Source organism: Periplaneta americana, chromosome 8, assembly GCF_040183065.1.
Source record: "Periplaneta americana isolate PAMFEO1 chromosome 8, P.americana_PAMFEO1_priV1, whole genome shotgun sequence".
Lineage (NCBI taxonomy): Eukaryota > Metazoa > Arthropoda > Insecta > Blattodea > Blattidae > Periplaneta > Periplaneta americana.
In genome coordinates, this window is record NC_091124.1 from 25,014,906 (window position 1) to 25,034,002 (window position 19,097).

Consider the following 19,097-nt stretch of genomic DNA (forward strand, 5'->3'; position numbering starts at 1 on the left):
AGAACCTCCATACAAAGAAATGCAATCAATGGGTTCAGATGTGGTGATCGTGGAGGCCAAGCATGTTCAAACTTCGATAAGACGACGAGCTATGGTCTGTATTCAGTCAGGGGGTCGAGATTTTGTACAGTCATCTAAGGAAATATAAACTGAATGCATCATAATAATTTTATTCCAGCAAAAAAACGTATTGGAACGAACTGTGATCATTAGGGCTCGGAAGTTGATGACCAAAAAGTCACAGAAAAATGACCTACAGAATAAGCTTAAATTTTTGAAAACGTGACATTAAAATTAAAAAAAGACCATGATTTTAATAACAAAATATTATAGGTACTTGCATCTATGGAAAATACATTTTCACCAAACTCAGTCACTAACTGTCTCAAAAACTTTGTCTCTTTTGTTTCACTTTCGGCATTTTTACGTCTTAACTTGTGGGATACAATTTGCTGACTGTGGGCACTGCGGCTGCAGTATTTGTTCTGTTCCGTTGAATGGGGGGGGGGGGGAAGCACGTAACACACGTGATCAGGGGGTCAAGGCTGATGCAACCATAAGGAAAATTCTTGAATGCCGCAATCGAATTGCGTAAGCAATCTGCAGTAGGTTGTCGAATATAGGCTACTACACCGTAAAAAATGTCCGTTCATAAGCAGAAAAGGGCAAAAATGCAACAAAAAGTATAGCATTCCGAGCCCTAATGATCATACTTGCAAGCCTTATCACTCAGAAACCAAATATTTTCGAATCCATGTTGATATAACCATTTTTTCTATACATATGAGGAATCCATACCTAAAGTTTTGCCCACTTTTTTATTATGCCATGTATAAATAAATCGAAATCGCTTCGTCTGCGATGTCCGTCGCGCTGACCACATTACCCCATCCTTCCAAACTCTAAACTGGCTACGGCTTAACGAACGTAGAAATTTTCATTCTCTTGTTCTCCTTTTCCAAGTCCTTCACACTTCTACAGCTACCTACCTTGCCTCCCGTTTCAGTTACCTATCATCATATCATAATCTCTTCACACGCACGCAAAATAGCCGCATACTAGCCATACCAACATATAAGACATCATCGTATTCATCATCATACACAATCTCTCTCTCGCGCTTGTGGAATACCCTACCCAGTGACATCAGAGACTGTCGGAATTTAGTACCGTTCAAAAGCAAACTTATTAAGCATTTTCTTACTGAGTAGAGTAGGTTTAATTTTTACTTAATCAATAAAAGAAATGCTACTCTCTTCTTAACTTTTACAATAAACTGTCTTACTTACTTACTTACTTACCTACTTACTTACTTACCTACTTACTTACTTACTTACTTACTTACTTACTTACTGACTTTTAAGGAACCCGGAGGTTCATTGCCGCCCTCGCATAAGCCCGCCATTGGTCCCTATCCTGAGCAAAATTAATCCATTCTCTATCATCATATCCCACCTCCCTCAAATCCATTTTAATATTATCTTCCCATCTACGTCTCGGCCTCCCTAAAGGTCGTTTCCCTCCGGCCTCCCAACTAACACTGTATATGCATTTCTGGATTCGCCCATACGTGCTACATGCCCTGCCCATCACAAACGTCTGGATTTAATGTTCCTAATTAAGTCAGGTGAAGAATACAATGCGTGCAGTTCTGTGTTGTGCAACTTTCTCCATTCTCCTGTAACTTCATCCTTCTTAGCCCCAAATATTTTCCTAAGAATCTTATTCTCAAACACCCGTAGTCTCTGTTCCTCTCTCAAAGTGAGAGTCCAAGTTTCACAACCATACAGAACAACCGGTAATATAACTGTTTTATAAATTCTAACTTTCACATTTTTCGACAGCAGACTGGATGATAAAAGTTTCTCAACCGAATAATAACACGCATTTCCCATATCTATTCTGTGTTTAATTTCCTCCCGAGTATCATTTATATTTGTTACTGTTGCTCCCAGATATTTGAACTTCTCCACCTCTTCAAAAGATAAATTTTTCAATTTTTATATTTCCATTTCGTGCAAAATTCTGGTCACGAGACATAATCATATACTTTGTCTTTTCGGGATTTACTTCCAAACCTATAAACTGTCTAGCTTTTATTAATCAGTTAATCTTTTAGTACTTTGATTTTTATTGTATTTGTAAATTTAATATTAATTGTAATTATAATTGTAATTATATTCTTAATATTGTAATTGTAATCCGCTGGTAGAGGGGAAGAGAAGGCCTGTTGGCCTTATCTCTACCAGGTTAAATAAATAAATTAATTAAAAATAAAGGAATTCTGGTCTATACTGTTTTCGCTGTAAGAAAAATCCTAATGTAAACATAAGCACGTTGCTGTCATACCCGTGATTGGCTCCCAGTCGAAACACTCACATGGCGCAGGAAAATATAGTTCGTATTTGGAAACCACAATCTTGTATTATTTGAAAATACAAAATTGAATTCTAGTTGTTAAATACGATTAAACATTTAACTTCACTCATATGTAAAACGTTATGTAAAAGAAAAGCTACTTTTATATTTTGTTATGTACTATGAACGCGGATGAATACCAACAGTAATACTGAGGTAGTCTGTTCTTGTAACAAGCTAGCGTCACTTGAGCTCGTTGTTGTTCGCGTAAGCACGTGGTACTGAAGTATGGCTTCTGTATCCTCAACTGTCCATTGTGAAGACATAAGACTTAAAAATAATTTAATTACCAGTAATTATAAAATAAATGTTTCCTTAGCAAACGAATGCATAGTAGTGAGGTTAGGCCTACTTGACGAGTAACGGGAAATGTTTAACATGAAACAGAATGTACAACAGTAGGCGGGAACACGTACTGAGAATCTATGGCGCCAAACAGCGGCCAATGAAACCTCACTTCAGTCACGTGCTATTGTTTACATTAGGATTTTTCTTACAGCGAAAAGATTATAGAACCGTCACCACTGCCAACTACCTGTCTTTGGATATACTACAAGGATACCCAATCGTGGCAGGCGGACGAGTCAGTAATGGGAAATACTGTATACAAAAACGCCGTGTTTTCAAACCGAGTACTAAAAGGAAAGTGTTGAAGACTGTTGGTGGAATTATGAGGGAAAACAGAACAATCTCGAGAAAAAACACTCGCAACTTTGGCTTCATCCAGCACAAATGTTTTCGCTGAAGTCCGGGTTTGAACCCAGGCTGACTTGTGTGACATCACGCAATATTCATTTCTAACATGGCTGCTAAAACTCAGCATTGCATCACCGTTTCCAAGATTTATCTTAAGCCAACCGTTGTGAGTCTCAAATTTCATTAATAATTGGTTCATTCACCGCCAAAGCATGTTGCTAACAGAAAACAGTTGAAATTATATCTTAAACAGAGACGGAAAGTTGATTTGTGGCACAAGATAAAGAAGTTGTTTCTCTACATTCTGTATGGTGACAGAAAAAAAAACTCTCGGTTTCATCAAGGCGTTGGTTTTTAACTTGAAACCAACACCATGGTGACGTGACAGCGGCCTTCTTTTGTCACCTCGATATCCAAAAACAGGTCGGGTTGGGTTGCTTCGCCAACACCTGAGGATTTGCCTCTGGGCAAACCACAGGAACTGCAAATGACATCTCCATCGGCAACGGTGTGCGAGCAAAACAAAGCCGTAGCGCTCGGGTCGTGCGCCTTTTTCTCGAAATGTTTTATAGATCCAGTTGTCTCGCGCCTGGCCGACCATTCCTCCAATAAAATTGGTCTACATGTTAATGCGCGCTGGAAGCGGCGCGACAATGCAGAGCTAATGAACATCACATATCTCAGCACCTGAATTGTTTACGGGACACGAAGTAACTTGGGTGCTGTGTAACTCGTTACAAAGCAGTGCGCATGCGTCTTATAAGTTTGTTATTAAACAGTAATGGCGAATTAAGTATGAAATATGAAACAGAAAACACTCCGCTGTGGTTCAGTAGTGGAGTGCGGGTGTTTGGAACTGTGCTTGTCGTATTCCTTCCAGGCGACCTACAGAGGGGCTAAATAACTTCTACTCGTTACTGGACAAAAATCGAAAAACAGAATCGCCGTTTCAATGACAAACCAATGTAGAACAATTCTGTAATAATCTGGCTATTAGGTTGTACAAATTACTTTTGTGCGAGATCGTGCGTATTTGCTTGGTTTCCGCACAAAACCAATCCGCGGTACGTCTATACTTGTTTTTTTTTTTTTAAAGATGGGACATGACAGGAGCGTTGTGATCGGAAAAACAACTGAATGTCACATAGCGTGGTAGGTTTGTTGCTATGGTAACGACGGTTGAGGGGAACGTTTCGTCTTTGATTCTCTGTCGATTTTTGTATTGTTCTTTTTTACCTTCGCGTCAGTTGTCAATGAATGTTTTAACGTCAGCCATCTTAACGTCAATTGCTGACTTCTATCAGCTGGCAGTGTGGTAGTCCATATTGGCAACATAGCACTGTAGTTCCAAGCTCGGCCGCTTAACTGTCATGTCCCATCTTTCAAAAAAACAAGTATAAAATTCTACATTCAGTATTCCCAACCTAACACACATAATAATTTCCCTCTTCTTACCGCTTAAGTGTCATATTGATTTTACTGCTTTAGGCTTTTAACATATTATTTTAGACACGTTCAATATAGTAATAATTATAAATTGGAAACTTACCACTGCAATTTCACCTAAATTGCACTGTTAATTATTGTTTTTAAATATTTGCAAAAATTAAGTAAACTCTAAATCATTACCGTTTGTTTTAAGTTCGCATTTATAGAATGGGGGGGGGGGGAAGACATACGTATATCACGGCCTGCTGGAGTATAGTAAACACAGAAAACATTTTAAAGCAACAACTTGAAGATAGATATTTTTGTTTTGCAAATTTGCCGTCATTGAACAGAACCCAAGATGGAGATTTCATTGCAACTAATTAGAAATTCCTTTTTCAGGTATGTAATAAACTACGTTTCACTTTTTCAAACTTTTCCTCCAACATGAAAACTTCAACATACCGCTCTTGTAACGCATATTACTATTTGTATGATCGTGTTTTTTTGTTGTGTTTAGAGCTGTTATTGTTAGGCTTTGAAAGTTAGAATTCCCACACAGAAACTTGTTGCTAGGGAAACCATTCTTCATAACATAAAACTATACTGAAATAGACCCATTACAGTGCACTTATTGTTACTTAGTTACCATTACAGTGCAGTTTTGCGTAGGCTTTGGAATAATATTGCTATAAATTTTCAATGCAAAATATATTGTATTTGCAATTTTAAAAATTCGTCTGCTCGTTTTTCAAAATTTTCCTTGATTTTGTAAAAAGAAGTTTTCAACCTTGTATCGTAATATATTATTGTGATATTTTGATATTTGATATTTATTTATACTAAATTACATAGAAGATAATATAAGGAATCAGGAAGCTCGTGTTCGGGTATAGTTCCATCTGCATACAAGAAATACAAAAATTAACACACAGAAAAAAAAAATATATATATTATTTATTTATTTGTTTAATCTGGTGGAGTTGAGGCCATTAGACCTTCTCTACCACACCACCAGAATATAAATATACAAAAAAGAACACATTCAGAGAAAAGAAGTAAATAAGAAAAGTAAATAAAATTACGATTACAAATACAAAAAACATAAATGAAAAAAGAGGGAAAAAAAAATACAAATACAAAGATAAAATTAACATAGTACAAAAAGGTGCTAATATACTGTAATATATTAATTGCCTAATATATTTAGTAATTAAAGGAAATGACCAAATATCTAAAAATAAGTAAACTCATTTTACAAATTTCAAGGCAAACAAAATAGGAACAATTTCGAAATATTTACGATAAAGATATTCAGTTTACTTCATTGCACTCTACTCAGTAAGAAGATGCTTACTATGTATGAATTATAAACTTTGAAGGCAATAATTACAAAACTAAGGGACATACAGAAAAAAATTACATTTGGAATGATTTGTCTAACTGTATTATAATTATGTAGGTTGTATTGTAAAATTTGGTATTTTATTTATGTTTTATTATTATTGTGTGAAATTGTATTGTGTATAAAATTGTATATGTATTGTAAAATTGTATTGTGTATTGCTTATCATTTTATTGTGTATTGTTTATATTGTATATACCACTGCCACCGGGTGCTTGCCCACTTGCAGTGTAAATAAATACATACATACATACATACATACATACATACATACATACATACATACATACTATATACGGATATAACCCTAAGGGGTGCAGGTAGATAAAATTAATAACTTCTCTGCTAACAGATTTTTATGAAACTTTGTATAGGAGTTACAGTTAGCAATATAGTGTGTATATATATATATACTGTATATATATTTATTTATTTAACCTGGTAGAGATCAGGCCATCAAGCCTTCTCTTCCCTTCTACCAGGGGATTAAAACTACAATATTAAGAATATAATTTACAATTGTAATTACAATTAATATTAAATTTACAAATACATAAAAATCAAAGTACTAAAAGATTAACTGATTAATAAAGGCTGGACAGTTTATTGTAGAAGTTAACAATACGGAAGTAATATTGGGAGAGAGTCTTGATGGGAATCCACCTGTATGTAGACAAGAATTTCACACGACTGTCCATAAGTAGCGTATATACAGGGGCTCTTGAGTACTGCATGTGCGCAGTGTATTGTAAGCGAAACTTATACAATAAGGGAGCTTCAGATTTTATTTCCGTATCTATACAAACTCTAATTGCGACCTGGAAGTCTGCTTCAAATGCTGCTGCAAACGATAATGCGCAGACCGGTAACGTGACGAAATGAGTTATCCAGGAGTTTGGCTGGGAGGTGATTCCAGAGGCTCTGTATTCTACCGATCTTGCGTCCTCAGCTTTCCTTTATTTCCGTCCTCTCTAGCTAACAATCTTGATAACGAAATTGTTTTACAAATTTGACTTGACGACTTTTTTAACTCCAAACCAGCCGATTTCTTCAGACACGGCATGGAAAAACTACCCCACCGTTGGCACAGAATCGTAGATATGTAATGTAGGAGGATTACTGATTAATTTCTGTATTCTATTCATCTGAAATAAAAAGTTTTGTCACAGCGAAAAAACGCTACGAACTTTTTCATACTTAGATAATTCACATCCTTGCATATAATTGAATGAATATTGACATTAAGGAGAGCTGAGATTATTTACGTTCTCTGTGCTATAAACCTGGAAGGGAAAGGTGAATGCATCAAGCCCTCAAGGCGATCTTGTAAGGGTCGGCCATCGTTTGTTATGGACACGACTCTGAGAGGTCGCTGATTGCCGCAATGAAGTGATCTGTGGCCACGAACTTCTTGGAATTGTTGATCACGAACATGCGCAGGAACAGACTTCAAATTGTGCTCGTGATTTTCAGACCGTTTCCTTCAAATTAATGTCCATTATATCATGTTAATTCCAGACGAAGTTGTGGGCGGATTATACAATTTTCTTGGAATTCGCAATATTTGTCTAAACGCCCTCTCGACTGAACGTACGTTGTGCGAAATATTAAATCTCAAAACCAGATAATTTCGGAAAATTGAATCAGAATTATATTTGAAGAGTCCACTGCAAGAATGATGGATGCCATTTGGAATACATTTTGCAGGAGAAGCAATTGAAAGTTTGAAATGCTTAGCGCTCAAAGCTTAACTGTGATTTTCCGATCATTACTGGACAATGACTATCAGTGTTAATGTCATGTAACTCTCTATGTACATTCTATATGTCTTAAGCTATGCATTGAGAGTCTTAGTTCATTTTCGACAAGAAAGTGACATCCATCATTCTTGCAGTGGACTCTTCAATTATGAAACTATTTATTGCCCAAGAAAGAAGAATAAGAAATATTTTAGAGAAATATACGAATAAATACATCTAATGCAAAATGTGAAAATAAACATACATTACTAAACAAATGTTTTCAAAGTGGATATTGGTAATATTGTAGATTCTGATATTTGACAGTCTATTATGTTGTTGTTGTTATTGTTGTTTTCTAATGCCAGGCGTTTGACAATAAAGTCATTTGACATCTTGCACTCCAATATTTTTCAAAGATATTATCATGACCAGCCAATGAAGCACAGATTTTGAGGTGTTCCGAATCCATTTCTTGGTTTGAGTTGCACAATGGGCAGTTAGGGGACTGATATATTCCAATTCTATGCAGGTGTTTAGCCAAACAATCATGGCCTGTTGCCAATCTAAATGCAGCTACAGACGATTTTCGTGGTAAATCGGGAATTAACTGTGGATTTTGATGCAGAGAGTTCCATGTTTTCCCTTGGGATTGTGAGAGTATTTGAACTCCACCTAGAAATAAGTCTATTATGTAGCACCAGCAATAAACGTATTTCTTTGTAATGTGATATTAAAATGATGATTATTATTAAAACATTGCCTACTTTCAGTTTTACATGTAATGCAAATGTTCAAATAAACATAACCTACATAAATCAAATGACTCAGCACATTTTGGAACATATTAAAATGTTTAACAGCATTGTTACCTAGCACAATATCAATTTCCAAAAATTAAATTCTATAGGTATCCTACAAGCAAAACTCAGCTCGAACTCGCGGCGCGCACGCTATACTCCTTTTATCCCCCTGCAGTAGGCTTGAGAGCATGCTGGGAACGGCAGCATACGTCATCTGCGCGAGACAGTCACGCCCGCTGGTTACTGAGTTTTCTTTGTCGGATGCCTATACCAATAAATGTCACTTTACACAATGTTTTAACTTCCAAAGTTTTCTTTCAGTACTTTCAAGATATTTCCATTTATAAATAGATCATGTTTCCCGAAAAAGTAGATGTTTTGACTTAGCACCATTTAGAAAGTCAATCTTCTATTTTGTTTTTGTTAGTTTCAGAATGTTGGTGATATTAAAGTCTTGATGTATTGTTGAAAATATCAAATTCTTTATGTTATAAGCAGGCTTCGAGACTTCGGACCCAATAGAGCAGTTCAGTGGGAAATCCGCATAACGGCGTACTGAGTATAGTGGTAAAGCGTACAATGGGTGGGGGTACTGTAGAATGAATGCCAACAAATACGCAAAGGAAAACGCTCTGGATTTGAAGGTTCTGACGAATAATTTGGTTTTCATACAAATTGTGTCTGAAACTATTACACGGTTAGAAAAGTCAGAGCAAGAGATGCCGGAAGCCCTCAAATTAATTTAGAAAATGATGCAGAGAATTAATGAAACATCAAGTACACCGGTTATTGAATGTGTAAAACAGAAGTGGAAATCAATTTTATGTAAAAATAACGGATATGGAATATTGTATAACATAAACAGCAAATTAGTGGACGTAGAGTCACCCGAGAATAAAGGACTGCAATGATGTCAGGTTTTTTTCGTTTTGCTCCTATCACGTCATGCGACGTAAGAGCGCAGCTTTCTACATTACAAACTTTGGCAGATAACCGAAAAAGATTTACGTTTGAGACACTGGAATGTATCTTGTAGTAGGTACATTGCAATTCGGTACTGTAACTGCACTTCGTAAAGACGACCAATAGGATAAATGAAAGAATTAAAATTGCTACATGCTTATTTCCACCATTAACACTGTGTATAATTAAACACAAATGCTTATAAAAGACAGGAGAATAAATGCTTTTCACATTCTTTTGACATCATTGTGTAATGTATATTTACTTTCAGAATGTACATATGTGTGTTTCCCCATACTACCGTACTCTACTCTAAATAGCAACGTTGTTACCTCAACACATCTCTATCTACCTGCAGCGAGTCAACAACCTATAGTGCATGCACAATAAACTTATTGTATCGGGTCCAAAGTCTCGAACCTGGTTATAAGGAATGCTTTGATGTGCTCCTACATTCTCAGCATTAACAAGTTAAAGTGATATGTACTGATATTACATGTGATGTGTTTTACAGTCGGGATGCACCGCGTTGCAGAGGGCGGCGGCCGAGGGACACCTGGAGGTGGTCAAGCAGCTCATCAAGCATGGAGCCGACGTTAATCGGCAGGACAATGTGGTGAGTTCACCCAGAAACAGACTTTGCAGTACAATTGAATGGGATAAAATTGAATCTTCGTACAACGAGAACCAATGTAACAATAAAGCATGTTGCAACGATAAAATTGATTGGCACCGCATATTTTCTATTTTTTCAATATGTTTTATCCATCATTACAACGATGGTCAAAAAACCTACTTTATCTTTCTGCTCTTCAAAGCGTCTCAGCTATACATTCGAAGCTGATACAACAATTTTCAAGAGATTTCAAGGGAAAATTATTTGTAGTTTGAATAAATTATTTAACTTTTATATAGACGAAGTCACAAGACAGTGACAGATAAATTTAAAATCAAATTTTAATATAAATAAGGAATATTTGAACACCCTACTCTTTGCAGATGATCAAGTCATATTTGCAAATTCAGAAGATAACCTACAGAGGGCCCTACATAACCTGAACATAACAGCTAAAGAATTTAACTTAAATATTTCTTTAAAAAAGACAAAAGTTATGGGATTCAAAGGAAAAACATCAACAAGATTAAAAATAATCCTTAATGATGAACCAGTAGAACAAGTGAACCATTTTCAATATTTAGGCTACACATTATCACATGACAATACTGTATAAATGATTTTGACAAAAAAATATTAAAATTTCAAAAACTAATAGGAACAGTTAAAAGAACCTTCGTTAAGAAGGTAAGGACAGATACAGTTCTGAAGTTTTACAAAACAATGGTCATACCAACGTCGGTATATGGCTCAGAGATTTGGACCCTAACTAAACAGCAATAAAGAAGAATGGAGGCAGCAGAAATGAAATTGTTGAGACCGTTGGCAGGTTATACACTGTTAGATTATAAACAAAACAAATACATTAGACAGGAATTAGGCATTTCAAATATAATTGATGTAACACATACCTATATAAATAGATGGCACGAACATTTAGAGAGAATGTCATCAGACAGAGTTCCAAGAAAACTGCACAATTATAGATCCATGGGACGATGGGATGTAGGAAGACGGAGACGACGATGGAGTGACCAGTTTTAGAGTTCAATTACTATTGGGACGGAACAGGCCGCACGGCCTAACCCGTGATGTTTATGATGATGATGATAAATTATTGTAACAATTAATATTTTATCTAATATAATTTGCCTTGATATAACTACATAAATTTCAATTTTGAAGAGATAAAAGGTACAGTACACACACAACTTTTGAATTCAATTTGTTCAAACTTGATGAAGAATTATTTTAAAAGTAACAAACAAACAAACAAACAAAACAACATTATTTACTGATACTGTTCCTGGTTGCAATATATGACCGAATACTTTTCAAGATTCTCGACTGAGAAGTTTTTTTCTTTTGTCTCTCAAAATACACTTGAAGAACGAAAAGGTTCTTTTGACAGCACATGACGTCATAGGTGCAAATTTCATCGCTGCCATTGCAGCAGGTACCCACGGTGACTGACAATTGAAGCTTTCCCCCTGGAGAATGGAGCACACATTTTTCATTTTTTCAAACCCCGGATTCCTCTGCAATACTTCCTTCAGTTTTAATGTGACGGCTTCACCCACGGGTCCTGGTACTTGTTTCTGTAGATGCGAGTCAGTGACACCAATTGCATCTTTCAGTTGTAACGACGAAGATTCCAAGTACTCAATATACTGTATTTTGGAAGATCACTGAAATGTGCCTTGAGAAAAACAAGGGAGTCATAGGTCATAGATGTGGTCGAGCGTTCTCTCTCTCTCTCTCTCTCTCTCCACCTCTTCCCCTCCCCCCTCCACAATCCCCTCCCTCTCTCCCCTCCCTCCCTTCCTCCCTCTCTCTCCCTCCCTCCCTCTCTCCCTCCCTTCCTCCCTCTCTCTCTCTCAAAATAAAAAAAATCACTATATAACGCATTAAATACAAGATACATACATACATAACGCTTATCGCCAATGATTTAGGGTTTTTTAGGTACTAAGGTCCAATTTAGGTTTTTTTTAGATTCAACAGAATTCACACATATGACTCCTACGATCATGATTCAGAAAATATTGAAGAAATTAGGAGTTCAGAAGCAAGGAAAAAAATAGGTAAAAACCTACAAATCCGGCCCTTACTTACCATTTAAAACAAATAATTTTTATGTTTATAGCACTCTAAAACAATTATTTTTCTATGTTTTATAACTCAAACAATTACTGTTTATATTTTAGCACGTAAAGCCATTTTCATGTTTCCAGCTTCTAAAACAATACTACTTTCATATTCGCGTTTTAGCAAATTAAATATAAATGTTTATTATTTTTATTCCCTGAAACAATTGGTTTTTTTTTATTTTATCATGTAAACCGATTACGTTTTATATTGTTAACACTTAAAATAATTAGTTTCTTTATATTTTAGCACCTAAACCATTATTATTTTTAAATTTCTGTGCCTAAAACAGTTATAGTTATGTTTTCGCACCCAAAACAATTACTTTCTTATTCTTAACATCTAAAACAATTACTTTTTATACTGTAGTACCTAAAAAAATTGCCCTAAGTAAAACAAATACTTTTTTATATGTTGGCACCTGATTCAATTTTATTACCTTTATATTTTACCATATAAAACCATAACTTTGTAATATTCTAACACCTAAAACAATTACTTTTATATTTTAGCGCCTAAACAGTTACATTTTATAACAAAAATTTAAATAAATTTGAATCTGAATTTGAATTTTAGCATCTAAAACAAATACTTCTTATGTAACACCTAAAGCAATTACTTGTTTACATTTTTCCATCTAAAACACTTAGGCCTACTTCTTACGTTTTTAGCACCTAGAACAAATACTTTTTAATCATCATCATCGTCCTTGCAGGTATTAGGCCTAGTGGCCTGTTACGGTCCCCGTCCATCTTTTTAGGGAGCGTCCCAAAGATCGTCTTCCATGTGGTATATAGCGGAGAATTTGTCTTGGGAGTCTGGAACGGTCCATCCTATTGACATGGTTAAGCCATGTTTGTGTATAGTGGTTGAGATGTTCATAAATAGATGTAATTTTCAATTCTTTTGTAATTAGTTCATTCCTTTTGTGGCCAAGCAAGCTGTAGCCGGCAGTCCTCCTTAGAAATCTCATTTCCGCAGTTGTTAGGCGTTGAACATCTGAGTTTCGGACAGTCCAGGCCTCACTACCATACATGAGGACAGGTCTTGCTAGAACTTTATATGCTTCTAACCTGGTATGTTGTTGGGTTTTCGTGGTTGTGAAAACCTGGTTGATGGTTCTTAAGGCTCCATTAAAATGTTGAATATTTTCAGGTATATCAGTAACAGGTAAATATGTCTAATTATAACCTAAATATTTAAATACTTTTTAATTTAGTAACTAAATCAATAATTATATTACATTTTAGCATCTAAAACAATTGCTTTTATATTTTAGCAACAAAAATGCTTTGCTACTTTTGTATCTGAACCAATTAACTTCATACTTTTAACACCTAAGACAATTGCTTCTTGTATTTTAGCGCCTAAACAAATTTTTAACTAAATTTAGTACCGAAACATCCCTTTTCTGAATTTTAAATACTATTTTAGTCACAATCATGCCATGGTATGAAAGAAAAATTACACAACCTCGAGCGGGAATCGAACCTGCGACTTCCTGTTCTCCGGTCAGGCGCTCTACCACTGAGCTATCGAGTTCGTCTGAATCCAAAGGCTTGGAATTATCCTTTCATACTGGCGACTCTGTTATAGAGTACTGTCCATAGCGTCTGATCTATTCAGCACTGCTTATGGGTGTGAAGAAACTTTTTTACAAATGTAATCTTCATCTTACGATGTTTGGTGACGTAATTCATTAATATGTCACATCAACGGACATATATACGTCACCAAACATCATAAGATGAAGATCCCTTTTCTATTATTAACCAATAAAATAAAAGAACTAAGGATGGAGTTCAAGTGGGCTCCCAGAAGCTATTTCCGTACAGTAGGCGTGATAGAGTACAGGGCGTTTCTGTCTTTTCAGCTTTGTGAACAGAGATAAGTCGCTTGTCTCCAAAGGAAGTTATAAATTTGTCAGTCGAAGATTGCGTAATTCAGTTGCGTAACCATCGGAACTAGGTCATGGAACGTTCATAAAGCTTTTTGTAAAGTACATACGGTTCATTTAAACTTCTGATCTGTGACAAAAACTTAAAATGACTGCTACTGCTAGTTGATGTATACATGCATACGTAGTGTACTTAGAGATATTAGCACAAATGAGCCGCTCGTTTTCTCTTAATCATGTCCATTTGCACACACGCCTCACTAAGAACCTAATAAAACAAGCTTCCAATGACCTCTTTATGCCAACGTGTTATTAAATACAAAGCCAACATCCTGCAGAAGTGAGTACTCAACTCTGCAATCACAACCACCTGCATGTTTTTTTCGTTATCTCTAAGCATGCAAAATTGTATGTTAATAAGCGAATCAAGACCGAATGTTCTCCATCAGCTTTCTGTATGATTACTTCGGTTTCACTATTTCTTTATTCCCATTGCTTCTTTGTCGCCGTAACATTACATCGGCTGTCAATAACTATTCTGATTGAGAAGAGATGTTAAATCGACACTTTCAATAATAATAATAATAATAATAATAATAATAATAATAATAATAATAATAGCGTAACAATAATCAGTCCGATTCTATTACGTGTCGAATCGTATCGTCTTTTGCCGTAGAAATCTTTTTTCTTACTCTCTGAAATTTCTTCAGAAACAGACGTAGGCCTACGGTAGAAGTATAATAATAATAATAATAATAATAATAATAATAATAATAATAATAATAATAGCGTAACAATAATCAGTCCGATTCTATTACGTGTCGAATCGTATCGTCTTTTGCCGTAGAAATCTTTTTTCTTACTCTCTGAAATTTCTTCAGGAACAGACGTAGGTCTACGGTAGAAGTATAATAATAATAATAATAATAATAATAATAATAATAATAATAATAATAGTAATAATAATAATAATAATAATAATAATAATAATAATAATAATAGCGTAACAATAATCAGTCCGATTCTATTACGTGTCGAATCGTATCGTCTTTTGCCGTAGAAATCTTTTTTCTTACTCTCCGAAATTTCTTCAGAAACAGACGTAGGCCTACGGTAGAAGTATAATAATAATAGTAATAATAATAATAATAATAATAATAATAATAATAATAATAATAATAATAATAGCGTAACAATAATCAGTCCGATTCTATTACGTGTCGAATCGTATCGTCTTTTGACGTAGAAATCTTTTTTCTTACTCTCTGAAATTTCTTCAGGAACAGACGTAGGCCTACGGTAGAAATATAATAATAATAATAGTAATAATAATAATAATAATAATAATAATAATAGCGTAACAATAATCAGTCCGATTCTATTACGTGTCGAATCGTATCGTCTTTTGACGTAGAAATCTTTTTTCTTACTCTCTGAAATTTCTTCAGGAACAGACGTAGGCCTACGGTACAAGTATAATAATAATAATAATAATAATAATAATAATAATAATAATAATAATAATAATAGCGTAACAATAATCAGTCCGATTCTATTACGTGTCGAATCGTATCGTCTTTTGACGTAGAAATCTTTTTTCTTACTCTCTGAAATTTCTTCAGAAACAGACGTAGGCCTACGGTACAAGTATAATAATAATAATAATAATAATAATAATAATAATAAGGGAAAAATCCGGTTAGATCTAAAATACTAGTAAATGGAAACATTTTAGAACAAGTATCCCACTTCAATTATCTAGGATGTGATATTAGTTTTAATGATGAGAAAGATATTGAGAAGAAAGTTAATAGATTTCAGATGATATGTGGAACAATTGGAAGAACTTTAGGAAGAAAAACGAGAAAAGAAACTCAAATGAAATTTTATAAAGTTATGGCTGTACCTACTCTTATATATGGCTCTGAATCATGGACAATAACAAAAAAAGAAGAATCACGTATACAATCAGCAGAGATGAAATTTATGAGATACGTAAGAAGATGCACTAAAGCCGATAAAATAAAAAATGAAACAATAAGATCAGATCTCAATATTTTCTCAGTACACGACATGGTAGAAGAAAATAAAACAAAATGGAAAGATCATGTTGACAGAATGGCAGAGAATGGGTTACCAAAGAAGATAATGAATTATCGCCCGATCGGGAAAAGGGATCTGGGTAGACCTCGCAAGAGGTGGCTGGACAATAGAGACCGGAACAGGTGATATCACCTAATCCTTGAAGGGAGAATAATAATAATAATAATAATAATAATAATAATAATAATAATAATAATAATCCGTGGTGCTACAGCCCGTGAAGGGCCTAGACCGTCCAGCCGGCTGCTGGCCTCACGTCCACATGCCGAAGCAGAGGTGGACGATCATCCAACCAGAATGGAGGTATCGTGTGGTTAGCACAATGATCCCCCCAGCCGTTATAGCTGGCATTCGCAACCGGATTTCGCTACCTATTGTAGCTCCCCAAGTGCATCACGATGCTGGGTGGGCACCGGTCCCATACACTGGCCGAAATTTCATGAGAAAATTTCTTCCCCCATGGGGATTCGAACCAGCGCGCATTCCGTAACGCGAGCCCTAGGCGGATGCCTTAGACCACGACGCCACGGCGCGGGACACGGTACAAGTATGAAAAATTTCTAGATGATCTTCATTGTAGATTGCAATAACAGAGACTACAGTAAATTCTTTGTCTATCCTAAATACATTAGTGAAGTGGTAACCAAAGTCGTGTAAAGAAGTGAGGAAAATCTCGAGATGATTTACAAAATAAAACAAAGACGTCTTATTAACATACATTGATTTTGTATTTATAAACATACACAAAAACAATGTCGAACATAAAAATAAAAAAAATCTTTCAATAGTTATAAAGTAAAGAAATAATTAATGTCACTATTACACTTTTACTACCTACGTCATACTACTTTTGACCAATAATATGATATGAAAGGACGTGTTTCAACAAATCATGGCTGTTTTTCTCTACAATATTATCACTTCCCTAGCATTTGTTTTTATCACTTCCCTAGCATTTGTTTGTTTTTATAACTTCTCTAGCGTTTAATTCTTTGTTTCCCAACATTTCAAACTGCAAATTCTTTACGGCACTATAAGACATGCTTTGCGATCGTCATTTGTTTCCCGCATAGATAGTCAGTTGAAAATGGCGACTCCGTTCAAACGTTTTGGTGAAGCTGACATTAGTGAAATAGAATATTTGTAAGTCAATTACTATATATTTTATTATATTAGAATACTTTATTTCTTCTAATCCTTATATACTTTCTTCTGTTTTTATTACCTCCCTACCATTTGGTTCTCTGTTTGCCAACATTTCAAACTGCAAATCCTTTGCGGCACTATAAAACATGCTTTGCGATCGTCATTTGTTTCCCGCATAGATAGTCAGTTGAAAATGGCGACTCCGTTCAAACGTTTTGGTGAAGGCAACATTAGTGAAATAGAATTTTAATAAGTCAATGTTTTAATGTATTAGAGTACAGGGTTACCGTAAGGTTCTATCTTCAACCGTTCACCAGTCACATACAACTGAAATTAGGTACATTCGAGCGGTCCACTCTGTACTTTATTAAATTTCTTCTAATCTTTATATACTTTCTTTTAATCGTGTAATAGTCAATTAAATCCCACTCGAGTTTTGATTTTCTCTAGATAAATGAAAACCTCTAGTGAGATTACTGTTGATAAATGAGTCCCCCCCCCCCCCACCCAGAAAGTAGCCCCTCAAGTCTTCACTAAGCAATGGATACAGACACAGTGATATTACTTTCAAGTTCAAAACGATTTGTCGCTTTTGTTTTGATGTTGCATAAATAAGAGATTGCAAGTATTATACAAAATTTAAGAGCTTCTTTGTCAAGCTTGAGGTATTCTCTTTACTACAAAATTGATCTATTCTCTCCGAAAAAGGCCTAGTTTTAACATTCCATCAGTAAGTACATATTTCAATGAGTTTATCGTAATATTTTATGGAATTTCAACTAGTTGAACAAAACGGATTCAGTATTAATCCTAGCGGCAGGCGACGGGAAAATAGAAACCGCACGGCTAAATAAAACGATCACTGTATATTCCATGTCCTTCATTAATAACCTCTATCATTTTAAAACCGATATAATAATAAAACATTCAAACCAACACAACTGTAGTTTCATTCCCGAAACTGGGTGGTGTATTCTACGCGTCAATGATGCAGAGCAATTTTTTTTATATATATATATACAGAGTGATTCACGAGGATTTACCGTCCCTTACGGAGCTTATTTCCGAAGAAATTCTGAGCAAAACATGTCATATAAACATTTGTCCTAATCTCAATATTTTGAAAGTTACATTAATTTGAAGTTGTTAGTAAAATGCCTTTTTTCTCTAGTTTTAAGGGTAAAAAAAATTACAAATAGAGAATGAACTACTCAGAAGTGTTATTTCTTTAATTTGCTAGTGTTCTGAAGCTAAAAATGTGTTGTTAATTTCTTTGTACAGATTTTACTTTTCATTTTTTAACTAAAAATGACATCATTCTTACACACTTATCAAAAAATTGTTACAAATCACACTATTTTAGGAACTTAGTTATTTACAGTTTAATTATGCATTCTAATGTACAGTCTTAAAGAATTTATAAGAGTGGCGTCATTTGTAACAATTGTTGTGATAAATTCATAAGAAAATGTAATTTCGTAGTTAAAAATCGAAACAAAAAAAAATTCTGTACGAAGCAACTATGGAATTCACAACACATTTCTAGCTTCAGAATACTAGCTAATTAAAGAAATGATACTCCTGAATAGTTCATTCTTTATCTGTAATATTCTTTTACCCTTAAAACTAAAGAATAATGGTATTTTACAAACAACTTCAAGTTAGTGTTATTCTGAAAATATTGAGATTAGGACAAATGTTTATATGACTTTTTTGCTCAGAATGTGTTCGG

At 34.8% G+C, this 19,097-nt stretch overlaps 1 protein-coding gene across 2 annotated transcripts in view; it reads left to right on the forward strand.

Moving 5' to 3' along the window:
• dgo (ankyrin repeat domain containing protein 6 diego) overlaps window positions 1-19,097 on the forward strand; it is a 392,714-nt gene that overhangs the window by 293,051 nt on the left and 80,566 nt on the right. For both annotated transcript variants that reach the window (XM_069832665.1, XM_069832664.1), the window contains exon 4: window positions 9,967-10,068. In XM_069832665.1, coding sequence (XP_069688766.1) covers window positions 9,967-10,068 — 102 coding nt within the window. The remainder of the gene's footprint in view (window positions 1-9,966; window positions 10,069-19,097) is intronic.